At 42.6% G+C, this 27,829-nt stretch overlaps 1 protein-coding gene across 3 annotated transcripts in view; it reads right to left on the bottom strand.

Annotated features, from left to right (window-relative positions):
* The window catches only part of Gro (TLE family member transcriptional corepressor groucho), a 113,987-nt gene that overhangs the window by 69,123 nt on the left and 17,035 nt on the right, over nucleotides 1-27,829 (bottom strand). For all 3 annotated transcript variants that reach the window (XM_076784061.1, XM_076763112.1, XM_076762275.1), the window contains exons 3-4: nucleotides 18,281-18,387; nucleotides 14,806-14,869 (exon numbers count right to left, since the gene is read on the bottom strand). In XM_076784061.1, the coding sequence (XP_076640176.1) occupies nucleotides 14,806-14,869; nucleotides 18,281-18,387 (171 nt within the window). The remainder of the gene's footprint in view (nucleotides 1-14,805; nucleotides 14,870-18,280; nucleotides 18,388-27,829) is intronic.

Raw genomic sequence — 27,829 nt, 5'->3', positions numbered from 1 at the left:
TATCCTTTCATAATCTTCCTTTCTCTAAAACAGTACCAGATAGCATTACCTAACCAGACGATAATCTGTTGGTCTCCAACCCCACTAGTCGCTTCCCCGGGTTCAGGCCTCTGGTTCAAGCATCAACCCTTCGTCGATACTTTTTTATGTTCGCAGAAGTTTCTTTGATTAGTTATTTCTAATGGTTTACCGTACGTTCTTTATCTTGATCTTCGCGTACAAACTACCTCGACCAACAAACTAATACTTTTCGTTCGCAAAGGGTTAAAGGCCTGAGCTATACTTCCACAAATCTGAAGTAAACAGATGCGATTTCCCAGGGCTGCTTTATCGCCGGTCATGTACCATAAACTCGCAACAGATGAAAACGAATCTCGTGGCTACGAATTCGTCGGATCAGCCACGACGCATATGGCGTGGGCAAAATCATCGTCATTGTATCCGATGAATCGAGATTAGGGGTGGAAGCCCTCTACATAAATAGGGTCGTACAGAGAGATCCGCGATGTCGGAGACTCGTCGATCAAGCAAAATTGATTTCGTTGAAAATAAAGATGAACAGGGAAACACAATATTCTGCACTTTCCATCTGCCTTCGCAAATAATATCATCTGCTTCTCGATTGTGCCGTTGCGCAACGCCTGGCATAAAGAATCGTAAAGGACAAGATGCAGGTAGATGCACGATGTCTTGCTCGTCACGTTTCCCAGAAATAACAAAGTTATCACACTGTTTCAAATTGTAACTACACGTTCGTGTCCTTTGTGCGTCTTTTTTTTCCTACGTCTTCGATCAGAAAAGTGGCGCGATAATATATCATCAAATAATAATATTACGTAAAGTAACACTATCCAAAGTATCGCGCGACGAAATATCAAAGGTAAAAATACCTCGCGATAAATTATTACGGACAACAATACCACACGCCACGAATATGTGGGGGGTTAATAAGTCAAGCGTAAATATACCACGAGTCCCTCGCCCGCCCACGCTTTCACTTTGTAACAAACACACACATACACATATTGTATTTATAAACACTCGCTAACGAGTAGTGAAAGTACGCGTTCGCTGGTCAAACCGTCGAAGGTAATTAATAAAATGTAATCAGAAGTTACTATGATAATTTGTCGCGAGATATTTTTGCTATCGATATTATGTTGTACCGATACTTTGTCGTGCGTTGTTTTCGTATACGATATTTCGCGATGCAACCGTTCGAAAGAGATATTTGAATGCTCCGTTGTTTCGTCGTGGACCACGCTCCGCGCAATACTTTACGATTTACGATGGCGGTCTGCTTTTATTCACAGTAAATCTAGTCGACATCCGATGGTCGTGGCTCGGAGTACGACCTCCCGCAACCCTGCGATGCCAGGAGTTTCATCCGGGCCTCTGTCGTTTCTTTCATTAGCGATACTTAACTTCCGTTTCTTTACAATATCGCTTCAGACGCTCTACAGTTTTCACGAGAAGCACGAACCCGGTCGGTACAAAACTTTTAATAAATACAACAGGCTTCTCGTAAATCTCGACGAAACGAGAACCGCCGCACCACTGTTTCCCTTCCTGCTCCTTTCTCCGTTGTGGCCAGCAACGTACACGAGAAAGGATCATTACAACGGTCTCTCGCGAACGAGTTGGATCAACCGACCAACCTTCGATTCGATCGTGTCAAAGATCGAATTTGATCGAACACTTCCGACAGACGGTTTTTCAACGAGGACCACGCCGTTATCTTGCCCCTCGACTGCTAGGGTGGAGTCGAAATGATCCGTATTGTTCCTTCAAAGGGTTCCACCTAAGGGTTATAGCAATCGTTTATCTCAAACGTTGCGTACCCCGTTTTCACCGTGTCGTTAAACTTTGAATAAAGCCCCGTAAGATTTAAGTGCCGAAAACAAAAGCGATTCAACACTTTATTGGCAATTTCCAAACAATTTTCATTTTCGAGGTAATTTAATGCTACAACTTCCTCGCGAACGATACTTCTCTGTAAAACAAATCGAGAACGTGAGAATGGAACTATTTTGAAAGCTTGAAACGTTTTAGCTATTTTTTAATTGTATTTATATACAAATATGTAAGATCCGTACAGCGATCGTATCGGGAGTCGAGGATCAAAGCTGATTGCCCACGAGCGAATAAGTTTCAGCGTATTTTTGTTTCGCGACTCGATTATTTAAACCGAACGTTTGCCGAGCGTCTGGCGAAAGAGACCGTTTCCTTTGTCGCGCGAAACGACCGATGAATGTTAATCGAAACGTTTAATTTTAAAGTATAAGGAGCGAGGAAGTGAAAAGACAATCGGCGAACGAATGGCTGCAAGGGGATTCCCTTGGAACCGGAACGATTCCAATTGGGTTAACTACATACAATTCGTGGGTACAGCCGACCGATCGTAAATTGGTTAGTAGCTGAACCCGCTCGGGTACCAACCGTCCGTTCTGGGACGCATTACCTACGGATGCGATGATTCCAGGGCGCATTACAGCACGCTCGTAAAAATGTTAGCGGAACAGGGAACAAGAAAGCGGGCCAACAGAGACACGAGAGGCGCGTAAAGATAGATCGCGTGTTTACACCCACTGAGCAATTAGTTTATGACGCTGTGTGTCGGGGACAGGAAGAGTTCGAACGACTAAACTTGATCGCCTTCCAGCCCACTTTCCTTCCATTTTACAATACAAAGATACGCTCGAATCATCGTTTTTCCATCCTCGTAATTGTCTAAAAAATACGAGCTCTTAAATAAATTTTCAACCCCGGAATTATTCAAGTATTACTCAGTATCTTTAAAAAAAATTCGTTCTTTATCGTTGTGCTACTTTTCATTAAATAATCCTCAAGGGAAAACTTTGAAGTTAATTTTCTCGAAATGGAATTTTTTTTCTATCTAACGTCTCGATTATAAAATAATTAACTTCGTTATGCGTCGAGGCGAGTAATAACTTTGACGAGGTATTTTTATTACGGTCTGCGAACGAACCGATGTTTCATTAACATCGAGAACCACAGGATAAAAATGGAGTATACAAACCGATGTGTGGCCAACACCGAGAAGCCACAGGATAGGTCAGTTTACGCGGACGAACTAGCGTTTGACTACCGCGAGGACCAACGAACGTGGAAATCGCTTTTGGAATTAGATATAAGTTGCGGTGGAGATCTAATATTAAAAGACCCCAAAGGGTTTTCGTAGCAACGGGTCTGCGTTTTCGAGACATTTTAATTCAACGTTTTGTGCTCGTAGTGTTTTAGTCGCGTCAGCGTTTTTTGTCAGTAAGTAATTGTGGCCACGGCGGTAAAGCAGCCGACTATGAAACTTGCGGGTCGCTGGTTCGAATCCGCATGATGAACCACACGACTCTTTTTCGTTGTAATGAAATCTGTATAGCGTCGTTTCATTTTGTTTCGCGTGGCCCAAATTCGAGGTTGCATTTCTTAAACATGTACAATAATATGTTACGTTCGTAAACTGAGAATTATTAACGTGGGATTTACATTAAGGAGTAAAGTGATCGGAAAGTATTTGCTTCGATCGGACGAAACTTCTGCGGTTAATTGCGCTCCAAGCATCGAGCGCGTCAAACAATAACTTCCAATCCCCATACGATTTCATAGGACCGTAAGGGTAAAACAACCAAACTACCAGATTGCTGGACCAGATATTCGAACCCTCTTCTTTTGTTTACCGAACGATTGCCAACAGATTCCTCCCTCTCAAGTGGCGATGGGGCTAATATAGTATCGATACGATAACAAAAGGTATCTTTGTACGTTGTTTTTCAAGTTTCTATCGTTACAATAATACCTGCTTAAAACCAGCCAAGGTCGTATCGTTTTTTAAACGTCTTTGGTACCTCCAAGGGGGATCCCCCCAGTTGAAGGAGATAGAAATGTTCAACTTAAAGATATCTCAGACCCCAAAGGATTGAATCCTCGTCGGACTCCAGGTTGAGATCTCTGTCGTTCGCAAGATCGAATCCGCCGACAGCGAGAAAAACAAACGAATACGCGAAGGTCCTCGCGCGATTCGAGTGTAGTTCCATCACCGAATTGGTCTCAGGAATCATAAAGAACGCTCGAGCATTCAAGTCGAGAGCGATAATCCCTCGCAGCGTCGAAACAGAGGTAAGCTGAAAAACATAGAGGGTAGAAAGGAAGAGTCACGTCGAATCCCGAACGGCGGTTCGATCTGGCCTGTGTTCCGTTGAAGTGCATCGGATCATAGCGTCGGTGAACGCGCTTGCGCGATCGTAAATCGGTTAGTGGCTGTCGCTTAGCACTGCGTGTCCGCCTTTAGCCGCTCGTTCCGGGACGAATGGCTTTGGGGGTTGGCTTCGCTCGTCGGGCTAAAGCACACACATCGGGCCGACAGACACCGCGGAGAAATCGATAGCATCGGCCACGGAAATATACCAAGTTAATAATGCAGCCGATAATCACGATGAGACCGCGATGACGACGACGAGAGCAACGAGAATGCAACCTCGTAAGCACCACGCGCAACTTCTACGCGCGTTTTCCCCTTTCGACAGTCGACCCTCTTATCGTAATAGCAACGCTGTCGTGTATAGCAAGCCCCGATGCCATCTTCATGGTCTGTCCATTACCTAAGTAGATCGACAATATGCGAAAGGTTACGAATATTGTCGCGCGACAGATAAGTGGAACGCGATGTGCGTGCTCGAGGAACGATTTAAATCTTTCTCCCTTTTGAGCGTGTTAACACATTATTAGGACGGTTGCAACGCGTTAAATTGCCTAATATGTGCAGGGGGTTCTCCGCAGCATCGATGATGCGATCGACAAAGGGGTGGTTTTGGGTGGAAGAACAAACCGAAAATGAGGAATACAACTTTTCCATTCGAGGATTCGTTTCCCAGAAAATCGACTTTAAAAGTTCATTGCCTATGCATGCGATGGAGTACGACTTGGACTTCAACGTAAGTAGAAATAGCGAGTAGTGGACAGACATGCTAAAGCCACTCGTGTCTTATTTTATTCTATTGAGTAATATGACATTACAAGCGAAATAGTAGCCCAATCAACGTCGAGTGTCCAAAATTATCTTTCTTCGTGGAAAACCCTTGGATTCTTTTAATAAATTAGGTTTATTACTATTTATATGACGCTCTTGTTTAAACGACCAACCACTGCACCGTTCAACCTTATTTCTTTGCTGGAACGTAAGTACCACTTATCTTGATTTCCTCCTAGATTTATTTGTCTTCTTCTATCTCTCTGCTAGATTTATTTATCAGTGACATTGCAATGTTTTTTCATCCTTTCAGTCTGCCACGACCATTCGTACCAGACATTCGTGATCATTTGTTTCTCATCAAAGTAAAATGTTTTTAAATGTGTCCGAAGACATCCTATTAAAACAGAGAATAATCTCTGTAAAAAGTTTGTATGTCTATCATAAACACTATAAAATGTAAGGTTTAAAGTTAAAAAATTCATAAGAATCCCAGTACCAACGAAACGTCCAATTTATAGTTCAAGGATCTGCGAGTTGTTAAATCGCGCGGCTAAAGAATTTTAAAAACGCTATGAATCTTCCGCGCATTCGTTCCGCGCGTGTTTAATCTAACGTGGTGAATTATTAATGATTGGTAATTCGCTCGAAGAGAGATGAAATTAAAATGAACGCGATCTATTAAACCATCGGGTCGTATTATATGGAGTACAGGGAGAAGATGAAAGAATTAAAAAGAAGTGACACCCAATAAAATATAATTTATTCCGTGTTTCATTCGTAATAGAATATTCAAATAAGAATCTACGGCTTCGTTCCGTAATAACTCCATCGATGGAACGCTCGTGCAGCGGAACCTGATTCGAAATATACGACGATCTTCGAGGATTTGTTCCTTCCCAATATCCTTGCTGCTTTTCAATTTAATTTTATAGCCACTAGCCAGAATCTGTTGACAATCGTTTGGTAATCGAGAAGCAATCCGTTTGATTCATGTACTCCGTAAGTGTGTCAATTTTAGAATTCGAAGTTACTCACAGAAAATTAATCGATTTTTATCCGAGCACAATCCTAATTATTTTATAAAATAAAAGCAAATGAGGAGTCACGGGGAAGACCATCGAGTTCAGTCGCGAGGACTCTAGCTGTCTCCGACAGACAGCGTCATAAACTAAATGCTTCATGTCTAAATAGCTCACTTGTTACAGCAGTCGTCCGGTAGAACTGTATTCAACCTGCACTAGAGCCAGAACAAAATCAAATGGTCGCCCAAGGCTATTGTAGAACTACCGCGATGCCCAGACCATCCGTTTTGCCTCTCGTCTTTTCGCGCAATTCTGTAGACGAACGGTCTCTGAAGTCATTTTCCCATCCAAAGACTTTATCAGACGAGAAAGACACGTTTTACGGCTCTTTTGTAAGTTCAGAAACACTATCGGTACCTCGTAGATAATTGGACAATCGTACGAACGTTTTAACATTCAATCATAACGATGAAAGTTACGTTTGCCTACGATTCACACTCGAGGAAGAAGCTCTCAGCGGCAATCTGATTATCGATTATAAATCATCGATAATAGTTGTCGTCGATTTGATTGGCCGGTCGATTGGTTCCAGGACAGTCGAGAGAGACCTCCCAGCGAAATACGTATAAAGTTTATTCGTTTCGCCGGCTACGCATAATTATCGCGCTGGCAAATCGATTTCGGGGAAAGACAGAGATCGTATTATACGGGAACCACCGACGGGAGAAGTCGGCTTTAAATTGCACGTCATCGATATCCTGACGGGAGTTAATTCGATTCGCTACGTAATAAAATGCTTCTCGGCCGCATCGCGGAACGTATATTGGTTCGCTCGAAAGTCCCGAAACACGAAGAAAAGAGTTCGCCGGGCCAAGTCGATAATCGGATGAAGAGAAACTCTCTCAACGGCAGAGGGGTCGTATCGATCTCATCTCGCAACCTTTCCTTTTCTATTTTCACGTGGTTCGGAACCCAATAATAGGGGTTGTACCGATAATTTCACCCCCTCCGGTTATTCGATATGGATCTTTTAGTAGTGAGCCTTTGCTAGGGCGATTGAGCCGCCCACTCTCCTTCCCCTCTGCTCCCCTCCCCTACTACCGATCCTTCTATCTTCCCCGTGTTTCTCTACCCTATATTCCGTATCCCTTTTCCGGACTCATTGCTCCGCACTTTGTTCCACCTTGTCGCTCCCGTTTTCCCTTTGTTTCTCGCTTTTCATCCGTTCGAATGTTTTCACGAGGGCTCGCACCTCGCGCTCGCGAGTACAATTAACGGATAGTTAATCAGCCGAAGTCGATCGCGGGAAACGAGAACCGAGAAAACGAGACGCGTTACCCTTGCAAAGACGATAATGGACCGAGCTGGAGGAGAAGGAACACGAACACGAACACGAACACGAACACGTTCGAGGTAAAAGTTTATTCGATCTAGCGTTACGAACACTGGGGATCGTGACACGGTCAAAATTGTACGTGTAAAGAACAGAGTACGGACGATTGATAAAACCAAAATGAATCGGTTCGAGCCATAGATAGAGATTTTGATACCAAAGCCCGGATCAGGGGAGAACGAATAATCTATTTGGAAGCTAAACAGACAATGAAGTTTAAGGGTGGGTTATCATGCGCTAGGGTTGCTTTAGGGGCTGTTCATAAATTACGTCACGCTCTTAGGGGAGGCGGTCAAAGAAAAGTGACAACTCGTAACGTAGGGAGAAGCGTGACGTTAAAATTTGTTTACACTATGATTCTGTAAATGTGATCGCAGAACAATTTGTAAATTACTTTTGATTTTCATGATATACTTTCGAAAATAATTGATGAGCTTACTCGTTCGTTGCACAGTGTCGACAAGTGGAGGAAGATGGTCGTTAAGCAACAAGTAAGGCTGGAGACGCTAGTGGGGATTTTCAACCCCAATTACCTGCATCGAACGAGGTCCTACTATGCATACATAGCAGTTGAAAGATTACATCAACAATGTTTTGGTAGCCAAATATATCGAAGAAATTGATTACTCTATCAAATTCTGATCAGTTCATCTTGAACTATTCAAACTAATCAAGGCATCACATTTTAAATATCAGATATCGATAACAGCGTAAAAGCGGAAGTCGCAAAGTCGATGTCGAACTGGCGTTAAGAAAATTGTGAAAGCCACCTGGTTGACCGCGGAGGGAAAAACGACCAATAGGAGCGTGTATCGTCGCAAGAAGAGGGGTAAGGGTGAATTCGTGGAAACAGTTAATCCCGCGAACGTTGGTTGTACGGTTATGAAACTTCCTAAACGTCGGTGAAAAGAGGAGAGAGTGAAGAGGTGGGGAGAGGGGTGAAAAGGAACGAAAACACTAAATTGCCCGGGTGGAAACTTCAAAGGTGGAAATAAAATCTGTAAAAAGAAGCAGACGGTGAACGCAAACCCGGGGAGGAAAAAACAAGAAGTAATCAAGAAACGTGCCCGGAGGATGTGGGTTATGTTTAATTTGTTACGTTGCGGAAAAACGAAATAGAGATAAACAGAAACGACGACGAAGGTAGGTGCAAAAGAATGAGAGAGAGATAGATAAAACGGGGGTAATCGGGAAGTCTGCGTTCTCAAAGGGTGAAAAACGTGACGCGCGCTGCCCAGCCAGCTTTCCATAAGAATGTTTCTCGCGTCCTTTCCGAGTTTACTGACATCGATCGTTCCAGTTCCCCTAATGGAAATCGAATCAATTTCTTATCAACTTAACTACTGTTTTTTGCTCCTCACCCCAGCCAAAGTATCAAATAAAACCAAGAGAACGAGAACCAAATCCAAGCGTACGACCCATCGGATACTTTCCAGAGAATTAATTCGACGGCTAGGAAAGGGCTCTATTAGCGACGTACAAAGCTTGAGTTCTCGAAGCTTCGAGGCTCGACCTTAAAGGTTGAGTCTTCAAAGCAAGGTTCGGGGCCAAAGGATCGAACCGTGACTCGAACTCGGCGAGCTCGAAAGTCGAAGTCTATCTGGCAGAGTCGAGCACGTTTGTATCTCGACAACGAATTTTTTGTGGTTCCCATAGTACTTGTTCGCTTCTTGTAGGTTCATTTATAACACATCTACGCAACATCAGGCAAGTATATTCCCTAGCTACTTTCATATATGTGGAGAAGAATAAAAAATACGGATCGAGATGAAAATGGGGAGAATTTTCACGATTAACTATAATGCTACGAACGAAGGAAGTGCTTCTTGATTTATAATGCGTATTCTTGTATGGTTTGTGAAGTATTAGTTAAATTTGCATAAAAAAATATATTTGTGGTCCGTTCAAGGGTAAGACCAGGTGCTTTAGCCCCCTAGACTCTCCTTTAATCCACGCCAGCCGCGTGCACCGTGCAGAGCTGGAAAGATGATTAGCGGGATGGCACAGAAGCAAGAGGGGTGCTGCACGTTTCGCTCGATCCCCACCGTTGGCGCTCTAGTCAGCCCCATTTGGCTCTTGGTGGCGGGATTTGACGTACAGGGACGAAGAAATAGAGCACCCTATTTTGTATGTTTTCATATAGCAGCTTAGGAAAACAACTGTATTAAAATTATCGGTGGATCTGGATTTAATAGACCTCTTCGACCAATGATGAAAAACTTGGATGAAGCGCGACTCGATCGTACATTAAATCACCCTTATGGTCTCGCGATAAAAACGGAACAACGCGACGAATGTATCGTTTCAGAGATCCGAGGAGACCTTCGTGCGGCCGAAGGCATCGGGAAATCTAAAGTGGCGGTGCTGCGATAGTCGAGTCGATCCCGGGTAACGAAAAGAAGCGATTATTCTTCGCGCGCGCGGTTACCCGTACAAAAATCATTATTCCGTAATCTCACGGCGGAACATTAATCACGAGTAACGACGCGTGTATCGCGTGTTCGCGCCGCTCGACCGATTAAAGGCTCGAGATACCCGCCGCAGCGACCGTAACGTCGTTTAACGAAAAATCCACGAACCTAACGAGTCGACGTCCGTTCGAAAGGGGTGGTATCGGATAAGGACGTGTCGCGAGGCGATGATCCGTGCACGGAACTTCATAAAAGGACGGAATGCGAGACGAGGGTGGAGAAGCCAACGCAAAGGGGGTGGGAGAGAAAGGAGAAGACGAAGAGAGAGAAAAAAAAGGAAGGAAATATTGAAGCGGCGCTGGGATTTACGCGGCACGTTACCCTAATGAAAATCGCGGAGGATGAATCGTAGAAGGGGGTCGGGAAGGTGGCTGGTTGAAATACACAGGGGTGGAATTAGAATATCAGAAACACGTTCGCAGTCTGCACATACGTTGCACCGACACACTCCTTCCCGTTGGGCTGCACGTATATAATACTTGTCGGTAGTTGACAAACCCTCGACATCAATTTCTCTCTCTGTCTCTAATTCCCCCCTTCTCTGTCCCTTCCCCTTTTCTCTCTGCTGCCCTTCCGTCGCTCCGCTTCTACGCTTTTCCGCGGTCTCTGTCTCTCTGTCGTCTCTCTCTCACTCTCTCTTCGTTTACTTTGGAGATATCGATTACCGGCTCAACTCCCAACCCCCCATCAACCCCTCTGTCACCTCCCCACACCCCCTGCCCCCTTATCCACCCCCACTAGCACCCCCCTCCTTCTCCACCTCCACCCCCTCCTCCTCCCAAGCTCCAACCACTCGGCCCAGCTTGCTGCTTGGTTGCTTGCACGGTGTCACATCGGTGTAGCAGTTTACAGAGATGGTACAGTTCGCGACAATTACGATCAAACGTACAGTTAACATCGGCGCACGATCTCGCGAACGAGGAAGCTGGGTTGCGACGGAAGCCGTATCGCGTAACTGCTCTTCGAGCACACGGATCGATGATCGCGACGATTTCGTATCATTTTTTCCCTTCTTTTTCGTTCGCACTCCGTTTGTATCGGTTTGCGCCAAATTGCCGTTCTCGGGGCCTCAAAATGAAAACGTACTTTCGATAACTTAAATCTTATTCGATCGAGGTACGCCAGCAGTTATGCGAACCTTCGATATCCGAATTTTCAAGCATTTGAACGTTTAATTATTACACGATGACAATTTATCGATTACCTAAGCTGATACTAAAATTTTTGGTAGCTCCTACTACCATGTATTTGACACTGTTTGCGATGGTTTGAGAATATGACAAGACGAAGAGTATATAAATTTTTCACAAATTTTCTAGGTTTAAAACTTTATCATGAAATATTTTATTTCATGATTGGAATGTTTATTTTTGTTTAACGAGTAACGGATAAATAACCAGCTCTTCACCTTCTATTTATTTTTAACAAATTCTCACTCGAATATAAGCTTTGCCCGCGTCTGGTTCGAAGCGACATTTTTGTTCTCCAAGCTGAACAATTTCACGGTCGAAAACATTAATATAAAATCACATTAAAGATTCTTCGTGAATAAACGTTACTCTGATGCTTTACATTTTCACTGTATTTGTTTCTCTTTTTTTTGTATGGAAATGCGAACGTTATTGCGACACATTAAAAGTAACGCGACGCATAAGGAAACACCTGAGTTTATGAACGATCACGCTCGCAGACAGCGGGCGCGTTTAAAATAATAGGAGGCTTCCAACCCGAGGTTTTTCCAGGGGGTGGAAATAAATCCAGGATCCGAGTATCAAGGCAGGGTTGTTGACCCTCCGAGCTAGAACGTGCGTTTTCGTACACTGTCACAGCAGTTTGCAGAACAACATAACGTCCAACGTAAGGGCATATTCTCAAATATCCGGGAATTTATATACAGACACAAATAAACAAAACGTACCGACTTCTTTTTCTTCGCGTTGCTGTTCGCGTACACAGCTTCCCCGTGCAAAAAAATTTAGTTGTGCCGGAGATTCTCGAGACACGAGATATTCTGAAATGCAATCCTCAAAGGGCGTGATTCCGCAGCGAGAAGAAACGTAATTTCAAATCCGTGGAATAAAATATTTTTCACGGAACGATTCCTCGATTTGATGGGAAACGACTTCGAAAATCTTCTGAATACGACTCAGTGAAAACTTAAAACCCCTTTATATCTTATAGCGAGTCGTAAAAGTATTCGTACTGCGTCTGCGGTTTTCGGACGGTTCAGATTTTGTGTGGTATAAATTTTATGGAAAATAATTATATAATAATTATAATTATTATTTCTATTCGTAGTTATATACGGTATTCTGATTTAATAATCAGTTTTGCTAGTCCACTATCGGTATCGATTATCAGTTTCGACTACCCGTAGCCCGCAGCAACGATCTGGAGCACGGCGTGTTCGACAAAACGGACACTTTCAACAATGTCTGAGATAATGAAATTGTGGCGACAACTCCCGTTCTCACCACCAGAGGGCTATCTAACCAATCCCTTTCCCGCAAGTTCTCGATCCGATCACGTCCGAGCCACTGAAAACTGAGGAGCCGTAAATAGATCGATACAATTTACGCGTCAACTCAATTTCATAAAAATAATCGAATATCGCTAACAAACGAAGGATCCACGAGCAAAAGTGGAATGCCAAGGTTTACTATTCATCGGGAAACTTAATGTCACAACTTCGTATTTTCTCATTTTTAGCATTATTTTTTAAAATAAAATTGCCATATCATTTACCACGCACTCTTCGAAATTAAACGAGTAAGTAATTACCTCTGCGAATAAAATATATTCTACAATTTTGATTTATGCATTACTACGTTGAAACTTCACGTCCGATCAAAATTGTCTTCGCAAGACCTTCGCCAATAATCCGTTATAATTAAAATTACGAGACAGAAATAAATTCGAAGAAAAGAAGATTCTATTCCTTCGCTTTTATAGCGTATCGATTCCAAGACAACCTTCGACAAAGGGGACGAATTGTCTATCGGAACAAAAACCAGGAAGACGCATGAAGCTTTCAAACGTAACATCGATACACGCCAATATCTCAAAGCGACATGCTGTATCGGCGCATTTCAACAAACCGAGTCGTCTCTCTGTACTTTTTTGCGTTGTCTGGAGTATCGTGACGAAGGCGAATCGTGAATCAGATCTTATCACATGTTGTCGATCAACAATTTTTAACGTTTGCTTCGAAAATTTTCAAACACAAACTGACACGTCCTCCAGAGTGTCTCGTAACTCCGTGAATTTTTCGAGTCTTCCAGCAACATTTTCGGAACATATTTTTAAATAGTTAAACTCCTCATAAATGCAAAAGGAATCCAATTGTTTCGCTCGCGGACCGTGGGACCGCGCGCCTCGAAATCGTTAGAAAAATTTTTCCCGACGCGAATAATTTTGCCGCAAAAATTGTTCCAACGAGAGGGGCAACGCGCGGGAGCCAGAGCAAGGAAAAGCAGCGGTTACGTCGACCAACGATGAAAAATACAGATCTATTTGCGCTGGCAGTTTGCGCTCCGAACCAGAGGTTCAGATTAAACCCGTGAAACCGGAGGAAAGAACCACGATGAGCTTTTAAAACGTGTCGTACTCGATCGCAGGAATTTCCAAGGGTCGGAGGTACCAACGTTGGCGCAACGAATTCCAGCCGTCCCGCTATAATAAATATTTAATAAAGAAGTCGGAAATGAAATGGTCTCCCGGGCAAATACTTTGGTCCACGTTAATACTGCACTTTAATATAGGTAAGTCCAAGTTAAGCTCCTTACCGATGACGATACGATTAGTACGGTTGGCTGAGCTAATTGCCTTCGCGCTGATAGGAACTGAATCGAAGAGCCGGCAGTACGAAGCGAGAACAATATTGATCGTTTTTCTCCGATCCCGTAGGGGGCTTGCGACAAAGATTACCGAATTCAATAATGGCCCTGTAACCTCGTTGCTTATAAAACCCGAGTCCTTGGCCACGATTATGGCGTCTATCGATAATTTCGCAACGAACGACGCGCCGTGCGATGCTACCAGGAAAATTCCGCCCAACGAAATAACGCGACCATTCGTCTAAAGGTTACGTATAGAATTTATAATAATTTAATCGAAGCAGAGAAAATATTTGAGCAAATCTAATGTTCAAGATATCGGTATTAAAAATTCGCTGAATCGTGTTTGCAAAGAGAAGATACAGCGATACGTAGAAATCTGTTGACAAGGGACGTTCTTAACTCAGCTTCGGTAAAATTCTAGCTAGACAAACCGACTGCAATCGCGAATCCATAGGTTACGAACGGAGCTCGGATAATGCAGTACTCTCTACCCCCAGTGATTCTTAACCATCGTGTTGCGGCGCACCCCCGCACCGCGTAACCAACTACGTTATACCGCGAATATTTAGCAGGAAAATTTATTTTCTTGCCCAAACGGGAATACCTCGTTAGTTACGATAACAATAACGGATCAGTGTCCAGAAAATATACAAATTTTTTGTAGCTCGTCACGAATGAACATTCAAAAACGTAAATAATAAATTGAAACCTCGCTTTGTTATAATATAAAATCGTCTCTGGGCGAGCAAAGTATATCGAATTGGAATTTCGTATGAAAAATAATACATCGGAAGTCGATATAAGGCGTCTCGAAAACAGCTAAGTATACCGTGGCTTGTTTGTCACGCTCTTAAAGGATTAAGAACCGAGACGAGCCTTTTCTCTTCGAACCGTGCCACAAACTCGAAAAGATTAGGAATCTTCCTCTGAACCGTGCCGCGCGGTTAGAAAGGTTAAGAACCACTGCTCCACCCGAACCAATTCAGTTCTTTCTTCCCAGTGTTTGCGATTTCGGCGATCCTTTCAACTGCGGCGAATCAGCATATCCGACGAAGATGAAAAGACGTAAAAACGAACGTACAAAATGTCTTACCATAAAGTAATGCCTCTGTATCTCGGTCTTCTCGCTGGCCAGCTTCTCGCATTCGATCTTCAGTCTGAAAAGTGAAAAGCGATTGAGGACGGAACTAGTCAGGCATGCGTTACAGTGGAAATGGTGCACGCTCGTATGCATATATATTTCTATGTGTCCGTGTGTGCGCGTGTGTGTGTGTCTACACGTAGATACGCGGGGCAAGACCGCTGCCTTCCCCTTTGGGATTTGGAGCATCTTGAATTCGAGGAAGAAGCGCTCGGTGTGTCTCTGGAAGTAAGATCGAGTTCTCCGGCGAAAAAGCTGAAGGAATAAGAAGAAATGATATTATAGTGGCGTTAGTGGTTGCGGTAGGCGGCCTCGTCGGTAGAAAATGCAAAAAACCTATTCGCGAATAAAGGAGGAAAATGTATCGGAAGCATTTCGGTAAATACGCTCGTTCCATGCATTATATTCTATCTATCGACCAAAGATCCCACCCCCTGTGAACGATACTCAATTTATTGTCTTAATTTTGCTCAGATCAGGACACCTTTTGATTATTGTTACTCCGAGAAGCGAAATCGAATAATCTAAATTATATTTGTAACATTTATAAAATGTTTTCATCGTATCGAAACATTCACGAATGTTTCGATGGCGAGTAATGGTCTTTGCGCGAAACGAGCGACCATCAAAGCGTTAACTTTCGTGTTTGTCTTTGAAAGCTGTTCGCTTCGATACGTCCGAACATATGAAGTGTTCATAAATTCGCGAACTGGAGTTTGCATTCGCGTGACAATTGTAAAAATAAATGGAGTGGCGTCTGCGAATGCAAGCTTCAAGAACCAACAGTTTCCGAGTCCTAAAATAAGAATGCTTTTATTTATGATAAAAGGTGGTCGATATAGAGTGGCGTACAAAACTTTCCGGACAGTTTCTTCAGCTTTGTCACAGAGGAGGGAAACCAATATGAATATTTCACCATATAAGATTAAAGTATAATGAGCGAGAAAAGAGAAACGGGGGCACGAACATTTGTTTCATTTTTAAAACATCGATCGTCGCGTCGTTCAATTCTAACCAGCTGAAATTTTAATCTTCGTACAATTCGAACGATCGAATCTTGAAACGCAAAGATCATTTTGTACACGCGCTGCGTAAAAGACATCTTACGAACGTTAATTCCTAACTAATTGGGCCAACACGAACGAAACAAATTCGCGTTACAAAGAGGTGACTGTGAACTCGTAACGTCGTAGAATTGTTTCTCCTTGAAAATGAAAACAGCTGACTGTAGTTTTGCAATTATCCAGGATCATAAGGTGAAAAATGTAATACACGAGTTGGAAGGGTGCACGAATTACCGAGAAAATTCGTTGCAGAATGTTTCTGTGGCAGAAATATCGCGACCACGAGTATCGCTTACCTAGAACGAAAGTAGCTGCGTTAATCCCTTACTGCGTGACATTTTTTTGTTCGTCGCGCGCAAAATTTATGAAGTCAGAAATGGCACGATAATTTCGGTAAAATGCATAAAAGTTTTAACAGACGTGGTTCGCGGTCTACGTAAAAATATAAAAACGCGATACGAAATTAAATTTATAAAGTGATACGAAAATGAACGCTTGCACGAAACGAAGAACAATTATTGCGTTCGTTTAAAGATGAATGCACATTCTAAAATACTTTTCCCACTATAATCCAGATATTTGTATTTTTACCTTATTTCTCGCCATATCGCTGTTAGATTTAGTAATTCTATTCTAACAACTTTTAATGGAATACCAGCTACTGATGTGGATTTGCTTTTAGCTTTTATTTCCCCCTCTGACTCGGATATGATTAAATCAATGCTATTTCAAGATATCTGATTATTATAATAGGGATCCGAGCGAGGAGCTGATATTTCAAACTTTCGACAATCCCTCTGATAATAGTTACACGTATTATCGCAGTCCATGGAGTATTTTTGTATTTAACAATTTTTTAGTACGCGAATGTGAAAGATCGTGCACAATATGGTGCCATGTATAGCGTCAAGTACCCGTTCAGCATAAAAGGCAAGCGTACATAGGTTAGATTTAATAGCGACCTAGTTGAGCTTCGCGATTACACCAGTCTGTACTTTTCACGTGATGCAATACAGTCGTTATCGCTATATAAGGTATTTATTTATGGTAAATATTTTAGGGACGATTAATTCTATTTAAAAAGATCGAACCACCTTGAAGCATATAATCTAAGATAAATTCGTGTCGATATCGTGATTAGTTTCGGAGAAAACAATTTGTATCGCTTTGCGTAGGTCAAGCTGTATATGGTGACAAGAGGTTAACGGCGAACTGCAAATTTGACCGTTCGTCTGATGTTTCAACGGTATCGCAAGTGCGGCGCGGAAGATAACTAATGATACGTAAACGCAGACATTTGTACACACGGTCCTATTTCAGCGAGCTCGTTCGAAAGTGAGCGTCGTTCCAATAACAGTTAACCGTTACAGCATCACCTGCGTCTGGACAGAAGTTGCCGCAACGGCGATTAATTATCGTCCGGGCATAATCAATTACCATAAATCGCCGACGTCCCCGACGTCCCGTTTCTTCTTTCGCGACAGTGAAACCGAACGTTTCGTTTTTCCCTCCGACGCGACGTTTTTCGCTCGGTACCGCGGCGACTTTCGCTCGTTATCGGCGCTCGAGAAAACGCCGTTCGAGCCATAAAGAACTCTCGCGATAGGTCACAGTAGCCTCTCGGTTCAAGATCAGAAATCCGAACATCGAAACGCGAACCAAACACTTTCGTTTTCTTCGACTTCGTCGTAATAACGTTAAGTTCAGCGTTAGAAAGAAACTAGATTTTAACGCGAAACAAATTGTTTAAAGTTGTGTGTATATCCTTACGTGTCTCAATTGTTGCGACCATAATATTAAGCTACATATAATTACACGTCAGCCATTCTCTCATGACTTTCACATTGTGGGTACAGTGGCGAACAAAAGTTTTCGAACAGAGCATATAATCTTGCAACAACCGCTTGTGAATCTGAACGAAATACGATTCTTTATTATAAGGTCTGTTTTTAGTATATCGCAAACTTTGTATACTTCTATAATTAAGTACATTCTTCTCCAGAAATTAATTTCAGTCGTGCAGCCTGTTCTATTCGCAGAAATTAAACTTCGCGGGTTGTTCGAACGAAGTGCTAGACAAATGACGAAGTTCGTCCACGCGAATCGCAAAATAAATGAAGACCGAATGGGTTAAGAGACTTCGAAACGATCGGAGTGCAACGTCGACGGAAGAACGCGGCGACAAGCTCCGCGAAACACGACGGGAGGACGGAAGGAAGCAGGAGAAGACAACCCGGGAAACATCGGCGTCAATAATCGTGGATCTTCAAGAAACGCGAACGAGACGGAAGGGATGAATAGACGAGCGTACGCAAGAGCAAGAGAGACGGACGATGGAAGTCAAAGAAAAGAGAAAGACTCACGAGTGGTTCTGTTGCTGGATGAAATTGAATTCCTCTTTGATCCTCTCGCAAGTGTCAGCCACCGTGAATTTCAGCCCTCCCGCAGCCCCGCCGCTTCCTCCGCCACCCTGGAACAAAAAAAAGCAAAAAAAAGAAAAAGATGAGAGAGGGGGGAATTCGATTAGCATACACGACAAAGCAGCCGCGACAAAGAACGAAAAATAGATCAGCTAGAACGGAGAAGCGATATGGGTTGTACCTCGCGATCGCTAAGGAGCCCACCTCTCGAAAATTTTTTCTGGGATTAGAGGCTGTGCTCGTCCGAGTGACGTGTGTGATATTTGCATACAGGTGTATCTTCTTTTTATTGACCTACCGGCGTACCCGGAACGGAAAGCAATCAAGTTTCGCCTGGCAGAGGAACCAGGAAATATTTTTTTCCTTTAATGTAAATATGAGCTTTCGATTGCTCTCGCGGACCAATTTTAAAACGGGTACGCTCCTCTTTTTAATTAGTGCGAGCAATCAAGATTTTTTACTTACATACAGAGTCATAAGGAATAAAATTATGGCTTCCGTTTAGCTTCTTTCAAAATTCGATTTGAAAGCATTAGAAAGATTAAAAAGTCGAGTAACATTTTCTGCTAATATTAGACAACGTTCTACGCCGAACAACGTTTTTAGCAGCGCGTTGGAAACGTTGGAAGTGTGTTCGACAAAGGTTAAATTGTAAGAAAAACTATGTTCTAAATGGACTGCGCAACTGTAAATGTGGAACTATCAATCTTATATGGGGAAATTATCGGGTTTCTAACACGGTAGTGTGTCATTAGGTGGCATTTAGCAATATTTAATTTCATTTTACTTGTGTTACACCATTCCACCGAGTTATCAAGCTCTAATTGGATCTTAATGGCATCGTACCGAGAGGAGACCGCTCGAAAAAGTTTCAGGTCATCCGGGCCAATTTGCATTGGCGTACGCGTTTCTCTACGTTGCTCGTGAGGGAATCAAACAACACAGAACATTGATTTCTTTTATTTTTATGAGTTTGAAAATTAAAAATTCACGTTCACCGTTCAACGCTCGTGCGTGGAAAAGAGAGAACTCGGTTCGCAAGATGTCTCAGTCTCGCGCCACGACGGTAACAAGCGAGATTTCTATCGAACTGCGCAATTCCCGTCGCGCAACAATGAAAGTGCATTTACAAAATGCACGGGCGAAAGAAGTCGTTAAAGGGCGCGGAAAGCACGGTAAACCTCGTTACACCGTAATGTCGCGTACAACGTTCGCGTTTCGCGTTACGTTGGACCTTAAGTCGGACGTCGAATAAATCTTAACAAATTCGTATTTAAAGGAAAACCGCGAGTGTTGCGAGTTCGTTCGTTCGTTTCAGAAACGGCTGTAAATCGTAACGAGGTTAAAGTCGAAGATGACAAGCAACCACCATCAAATGGCCTTCGGCCGCATAAGGCGCACGCGAACATACAAACGGAGCCGAGAAACGCGAGCAGAGGGCATCCAGGTATAAAAGACGAGCGTCTCCATGGGATGAGAGGGAGAGGCGAGGCCTGAAGAGCCAAGGATGAAGGGCCATGAAGGCGTCCTTAATGAGACCCATTCCACCAGGTAGCACGAGGTCTGAGTCTACGGGTTCTTCAGCCGCCGTATACCGACGCCGCTCCATCGGTTGAAATTACGGAGAAAAGGATCGGGCTTTCCGATGACAGTAATGATTACGTTACACACCGCCCTCTTCTGCGGCGATGTCAATCGAATTTCGTGAGTACGCTCCTAACCCGCACGCGGAAATATTAAGAGAAACCGATCCCACCCGTGCACATATGCTGCAAAATTTTAAAACGAGGAAACTCTAATAATTGGCGTAGACTATGAGTTTCGAAAAAATTCCAACGCTCGACTTTCAACCACTTGCTGTGATACATTATTGAAAAATTTTCTCGGTCGATTCAACGAGCAACGAACTCCGATTATCATTACACACGGATAATTTTATTGTTTCAATATTGTACAGATAACAATAACGAACACGGATTCCTTTATCTTCCGTTCGAAGCTTTAACGCAGATAAAAATTTAGTCCGCGTCTGTCCGATATAACGATAAATTAATTAGCCTCTCTCTTGTTCGGACTTAATCCATAAAATTGTAACTTCCACGAGCACTTCGAGATCCAAGTATAACTCGGTGAAACAATTTTCATCGAATTATTTCCAACTTCCATCGCGTCTCTATAACTCGTTCCTTTGCTCGATAATTTTCATTTCTATCATTTTCCTTTGATATCATTATTCCGTTAACCTCGAAACGTGTTTTCGTTTCCTCTAATTTATCGTGGGAATAAAACGATTCGCTTTCACGGCCGAATCATTAATTCGATGCGATTACGCGGCGTCATCGAGCGTCAGCATTGTGCGCCATCGACGAAACGAGAGGAATTTCGGGGCCGAATGACAAAATCTCTCGATAAAGAGAAATACTCTGGCTCGCGCGGCGTTAAATGGTCAATGACTTGTCCGCTGGCTGGAAAATTCCAGTTTTTCGGGGCTACGTAGTCTCGCGTAGAATGATTTGGCCACTTGTTGAATTCGAAACGGGGAGTGGCTGTCGGTGGTAAAATGGTCTGGGAACAGGTCGGGGAAGAGGATAGCGGTGGGCCTCACTTGTTGCAATCATCAAACGGAACAGTCATCGAACAGGTTGTTGTTCCGATGGTTAACCCAGCAACGTACACACATCCGTTACGCGATACGGCCAACGACAATTCGTTTTCATGAAAATTCTCGCGCGACCTGACCAACGTTTCACCGTCGACGATAATTCCAGTTATTGATCCAGAATTTGTTGCTCGTAATTCCTCGTCTCTACCGACGTTTGGCCATCGCGATACGTCCTGAACTCTTTATTTCGGTAACGTTCTAATTTTTAAGAATAGCAACACCAATGCTTTCCGACGATCTTAAGATTTTATCGGACCATGCCGATCGACTCTATTTACAGTCACACGTATTAAAGATTCAGCTGTAAGATTCTATGGGACGAGAATTATTACTGACACTCGACATTAAATTATCAAATAATAATATCGTCGATTATTGTCGAAAGAAATAAACATTCGCCGACTCGATTAATAATTTATAAATAACCCGAATAAAGTTCTCGATTCAGAAACTAAAAGACAATCCGGGCAACTGTCACTAGTTTTCGTAAAAATAGTCCATTTCTGGCTTGGATGTTTCCCCAGGAAACATTTATATTATTGATTTTCTTCTCGGTAACAGTGATTCTAAAATAAATCCAGAAGTAACTGCGAACTTTCCGACTTAGATTTCATAAATTAACAATTTATTTATCGAATTTTCTTGCGCTTGTAAATATCGAAGGTATTTCATTTTATTTTAAACACAACGTTTCGTGCAAGTAAGGAATAAAATTATGGAGATCAATATTAATTAAATTAGCAGACGAGAAATACGCTGGTCATAAATATTATATAATCCATATACGAATATCAGTTTTGAATACAGTAAAATATCAGCTATTATTATAGTCCATACTCAGTATAGAAGGGAATACTTGATATTAAGGAGGGCGAACTCTGGGTCCGTTTCGACCCGACTCTTAATTTTATTATTTTTCATTTCTGCGACGATTAACGCTTTAGGCTACTATTTTTCACGAGATTAAGCCAAAATTCCCCGCGTGCGGATGTAAATTTAATATCGGTTCGTCACGTAGCGACGCATCAATTTTTCCTCCGTTTTCTCTCTTTTTAATTACATCCTTCTTATTCTTTTTTTCAGAACGTTCTTCAATACGACTATTGGATTTTACTCTTTGAGCTTAATGAATCACACACATCCACCGGCGCTGAAGCACGTGGAAGCCGTTGGGACGCGTGCGCAAGATGAGGGCACGCATCAATGCATCGTTCTGATCAAAGGAACGATTCGTAATCGTAAAAATCAATTTTTCAATAATTTCCTTTTGCCTCGTCCATAAGCCGTCCAATCATCCGTGCCTTTCCTGCTGTGTCAAAACTGTTATTAACGAGCGAAGACAAAAGTCTTCCGTTCTCGAGGCGCCTCGACGAGAGCACGCTTCTCTGCCCGGTCTCTATGTTGTACCGCGGCCTTTGTATTCATTGTCTGCCCGATTCCCCTTTCACACCAGCGAAATCAATGAAGGAGCACGCCCTCGTGTGCGTACGTGTACGTGTGCGTGCGCAACCGTGTGCGTCTGCACGCACGATCGTATCGAAAAACCGGCTGGTTCACTTTGTTGCCAAGAGATAATGGCCATGCGAATCGTAAATAAGGTAATAGGTCTTCGGGGGGCCGAGGATAGTCCAAAGATCGGATGACGTAAGCGAGAAGCCCCTTAAGGGCTCGTCCACAACTTCCAAGAAGGCGGCCATAGATTTAAACGTATGCGGACAGTTCGAGAAATTGACCTTCCCTGGTTTTTGTCTCGGAATTATTACACGACAGTGGTTCTTCGATCTTTGTAACAAGGTAACTAACTGGGACAACCGCGTAAAAAATTGCCTATAAATAGAAAGGCAGGACCCCAACAACTCCGATTTCATCGAGCTTTTGTAAGATGATAGCATAGATTAAGATTTCTTTTCTTTTTTGTAAACTGTATCATGGAAGAATCGTGCGAATTATAAGTTTATGGTAATATAGAGTGAGAAGACTATTAAGGAGCAGAAATCAGAGATTATTCAAACGTTGGAAGTGAACGTGGCAAATAAGAAATCCTACGATTAGTAACTACAACCCATAACGCAAACAAACAACAAAAAACCAGTAAAAAATGCATGAAATACTGCTGTTAACAATTCGCGTACAATGATGCGCGATTATTCGAATGAAAAATGATGCAACTCGTATCGAAAGTTCCTCAGGCGATCGTAATACGACATTCTACTGGTAGAACAAGACGCGACAAAAACAGGGATAAAAAGTCACGCTTTGCATTGCTAAAGTATGTTTTGAATCTTGTTAAAAGACTAGGAAAGATGAATGATCCAACTATTCGTTATCAATGACATTAAGTGAAACGCATAGAGATCAACGATACTAAATCGTTACAATTTGCATCCAATTAAAATTTCCAATCGATCAATAATGCAAATTGCGTTTATTATTATAGCTCGACAGGCGTTGCTAAATTATATTTGCAACTGATAAGACGTCGAACGTAATACTTCTTAGAGCTGTCGTTTAGTTTCTCTTACGGAAACTAGTTTCCTCGCCCTTACGCTATGGAATGTTTAGAATGGTTTTAAGACCTTCTAATTAAAAGTATAAATTTTCCTAATTTTAAATATCGTACCGATAAAATGACTTTCGAAAAAGCCAGACAACACCTGAAAGTGAAACTCCTCGCACCCGATATCCAATAATTTATCGCTATTTTCAAATACATATTTATTAAATTACTCTCGATAAAACAGCTCGAATGCCTCGGTTGCTTAATCTTATTCGTACACGAACGTATTCTTTGCTCCTCTTTATATCGTATCGCGGAAAAGGGGTCTAATTGGATGAGCCACTACTGTTGGGAATTATTCAAATCATGTTTCGAGGCTGTTGAAAGTCAGACGCACGAGGCCGATGTAGCTGCACTTGAATAAACATCGATGCATCGATATGCAGCGAACACCAACGAATGAGCACACAAGTTTTCTATGCGTGTACGGGTACATCAACGACGCATCCTGCACAAATAACGGAGTCTAGGCCATCGGGAAGTCTGGCGCGCGTCTTTGAATTACACGCCCCGGCTCGTTAATAAAACCATAAATAATGGAAACGAGGATCGAAGTGTCCAGTTGTCACGGAACGTGATAAAGCTTCAGATAAGGAAGGAATGATAATTTTCACGGCGATATTTTCTCGTGTTTAAACTCGTCACGCAGTAGAAAAACCGCACCGACGACGCAGAGCGCGTTTGCAAAAAAGTTAATCCCCAGGAAAATGCAATTAATTCCTATTAATTGATGTAGATACACGGCGGCTCCTATTACACGGATAACCAGAAACGACATAGACGATGCAATTACTTGTACAAAACGGTTGGATACGATAATTGGAAAATGGTACACGATCGACGATTAGGCTAGCAAATAGAAAGAAAACATACATAGTTTCATAACTGATCCGTTCGTATCCGCTGGATTGGCTTTGCATGCGAGATTGAAAATATTTGATACGGACGTGCTTATTATCCAGGTTATTAAGACATAGATCGGAAAATTGTACGTTTGATAAATCTGTCAAACTATAACGTTTTCGACGACGATACGATCCATTGCCTGGTATTATAATCACCGATGATGTACTTTGAAAAGTACGTTGGAAGTCGATTCTAATCTCGAAGAGCAATTTGAAATAATATTAGTAATATTTCTGGTTTCCTAGGCGCTGATATCTGGCCGAATAATTGTTTACGATACGGAATGAAAATCATCTTGGAAAGAAATATTCACGGAATGATTACGTTCGTGTACGGCGTACCTTCGGTGAAGAAAGAAAGCACAACGAGAATTCGTTATAATAGGACAGAAAACAATTTGGAATGTCTGCCGGAGAAATGCCTTAACGGAATATGTATGCTCAATCAATGTCGGGACATAAAATGTGCTAACAAATACATGCACGCTTTGTAAGGGGGAACCTAGACTGAATTTAGAGGGTGAATGAGTAGGAGGGAGACTTGCTCGTTGAAGAAGACCAAGGTGAAAGCCAGAGAGGGAGAGAACACGTGGTGAAATTCCTGCTGTTCAGAGGTGCGCAGTCAGAATATGCAAACCTGCGTTGCGATAGCGTGTAACTGATAGAAGGGGACGGACGGTATACTTAATACTATTTTCGTAGCGCGCGCAAACACGCTGAGTCGTACAATTAGGGCATGAGACATTCTACGCATTTCATTGGATTTCCTTGTAACTTCATCAGACATTAAAAAAAAAATATTATCAAAAGCGCGATGCAACTGGAAATCATAAATTACTTTTTTTGAACCGTTAATAAGAGCCGAAGAAGAGTCAAACAAAAGTAATTACTACGCGAGTCGGTATTTGGGTCCCTGAAAACTTTCACGCGTCGAACAATTGAATATAAATGCAAGCATTATGCAAAAAATACGACGCGAGTCATGACAGAGGATTGATATTCAAACATGTGTCTCTCATTCATATTCGGATTGATTTCAATAACCAAACGATACATGACACGACCGGTAATACGCGAACACGCTCGATCGGAGGAGCGCGAGAATTTTTTTAAATTATCGAGATTCTCCAGACGTGCTCCATTCGCGCGTACGCTCTAAAAATTATTAGAAGCTTTCCGAAATATAATATGATTCCAACTTGTTTTTATCGAACGTATCGAAATGGATTTGCAGCTATCCAGATACACGAACTCAGACTGTACGATAACCACCGTTCAAGTAAATTCCAAACAATATCTCAACGTTCGCTCCATTTATTAACGATGTATCCTATTTGGCCACTGAACGGTGACTCGAAGATATTCAACATAGCGAACTCTGAAGGAGACGCAAGACTTGTAAGTAGATCTTGATACTCTAAGCTCTTGATGTCGAGATAACGAGTTTGCATTCGATATAGATAAATATGATATAATGAGGTGCGCAACGAGGAGTACATCGTGTATTTTTCCTTACAGGATTAATGGCAATGTACTATTCGCAGCGTGCACAAAGTAAAATCTGGTAGCTGTTTTCGACTTCAATTTCAAACCGCGTCATTTACGAGTCATCGAAAAATCGCTGAAAATTGTTACGTTTTAGATTACATATCGTATAGTTTATCCTTCGAAACGAGTTTGGTATATTTCTATTAGCCAGCATTTGCGTCTTTTTACGCGATTTTCTTTTCCGTCCGCTTTCACCATGTAAAAGGCGGGTCAGGTGTAATTGACGAGGAAACAAAAGATCCGGGTTCGAAGCCCGTGGTAACAATCCGATCGAGCCGATTCTTGGTCTCCCTATATTACGGAGCAATTACAGACGCCTTAATAGTCGAGGCAAAACAACCAGCCAATCGAACGTTGTACCAGGTTTTGCTACCATTTCTTGCCAGAACCCGGGCGATGCACGCTGGGTGGCAGAGAGGCCAGAGACGAGGGCAACCTCGCTTCCCGTTCGCGCGCGTAACCTCACGTCCATGTCGCAATGGCGGATTGACGGTGAGCCATGTTGCCGCTCGGGTCGCACACGTACAAGACGGAACACATACGTGTGTGCGTGTACGAGAAGCAAGCATTACGGAGCTCGTCTTGTATATCGGTATGATTATTATAGGTTAGACGTTTCATGGCAGTGCGCACAATGCGCCGTAGTGGAGGACCGACGGAATATAACCTCTCGCTTCCCGCAGACCCAGCGCGACGTGATCCAGCGACAGAGGCGCACAGTGTGTTGTTCTTAGACGTGGTTGTGTGCGATCACACGAGCACGTGTACACGCCTACACGCGTTCCCGTGCACGAGTAGCATCGTTGCCCGAACACAATGCTATATAGTCACCCCTGGGTGTTGGCAGTTCCCCTTAACCTACGTGCGACTGAAGCAAGATTTATCGTTCGTGGAAATATACCCGTCAGTACAGTCCAATGAATACGAGCGTATTAAATCTTTCTTGGTTCGTAGTTGCTTGGCTTAAACTTGCGTGTATGTATTTTTTTTTTTTTTTTTTAAAGATGGGAGAAAGACCAGTGATTTCATGCAATTCTGCAAGGAACGGATAGCACCAATCTTGGATCAAGCTGTACACACCGGATATATAGTACACGGCCGTATGCCATCAAAGATACATTGCAAGCAATGCGAACATTCGGACAGAACTACGGACTAGTACACAGTGTGCCTGGCAATCGATCACTGTATCTGATCCATGGCTTTCTCGTCTATAGTCGACTCAGAATCTACTGGCCACACGAGGTCACTAATAGGATTACTCCCACCATATTATTTAGTTGCCATGGCTCTTTATCTTATATACCTACTGCTCGAACCTACGGATCTGGGCTTATTGGGGTCTGAACTGAATTTTAAATAAACTTGGCAGTTGTTAAATTTAAAAAATAATTCAACGTCGGGCTCTCGAAGACCCACTCAATGTAGAAGCCCCAAAGTTGAAGCTTAATTGTGTAGCTTCGTTGATCTACCCCCAACTACACGTTCTCTGACTTTAAAACAGAGAAAAATCTAGTATATACGTGCTTAGGGGTAGATAAATATCACGGTTGACCGTAATGTTTCAACAGTGAAAACAAAAGAATCGTCAAGTAGCCATCTGGTGAATTCGTCAAGAAGCTCGTACATGAGTGGTTTCGATCGTCCACGTGGACGATGTCGAAGTAAATACCTTCGTCACGCAAGGGATGAAACATTTATCGTCTACAAGAAAGCTGACATTTTTTTTTCTATTTTAACCTCACCCTTTGCGACTCAAACCGGTCTACTCTTTGAGAATCTTCTTACGCGAACCCGCAACAAACGTGTACTTGTATCGA

This window comes from Colletes latitarsis, chromosome 1, assembly GCF_051014445.1.
Source record: "Colletes latitarsis isolate SP2378_abdomen chromosome 1, iyColLati1, whole genome shotgun sequence".
In the NCBI taxonomy this organism is placed as follows: Eukaryota; Metazoa; Arthropoda; class Insecta; order Hymenoptera; family Colletidae; genus Colletes; species Colletes latitarsis.
This window is presented reverse-complemented; position numbering and strand designations above follow the sequence as displayed.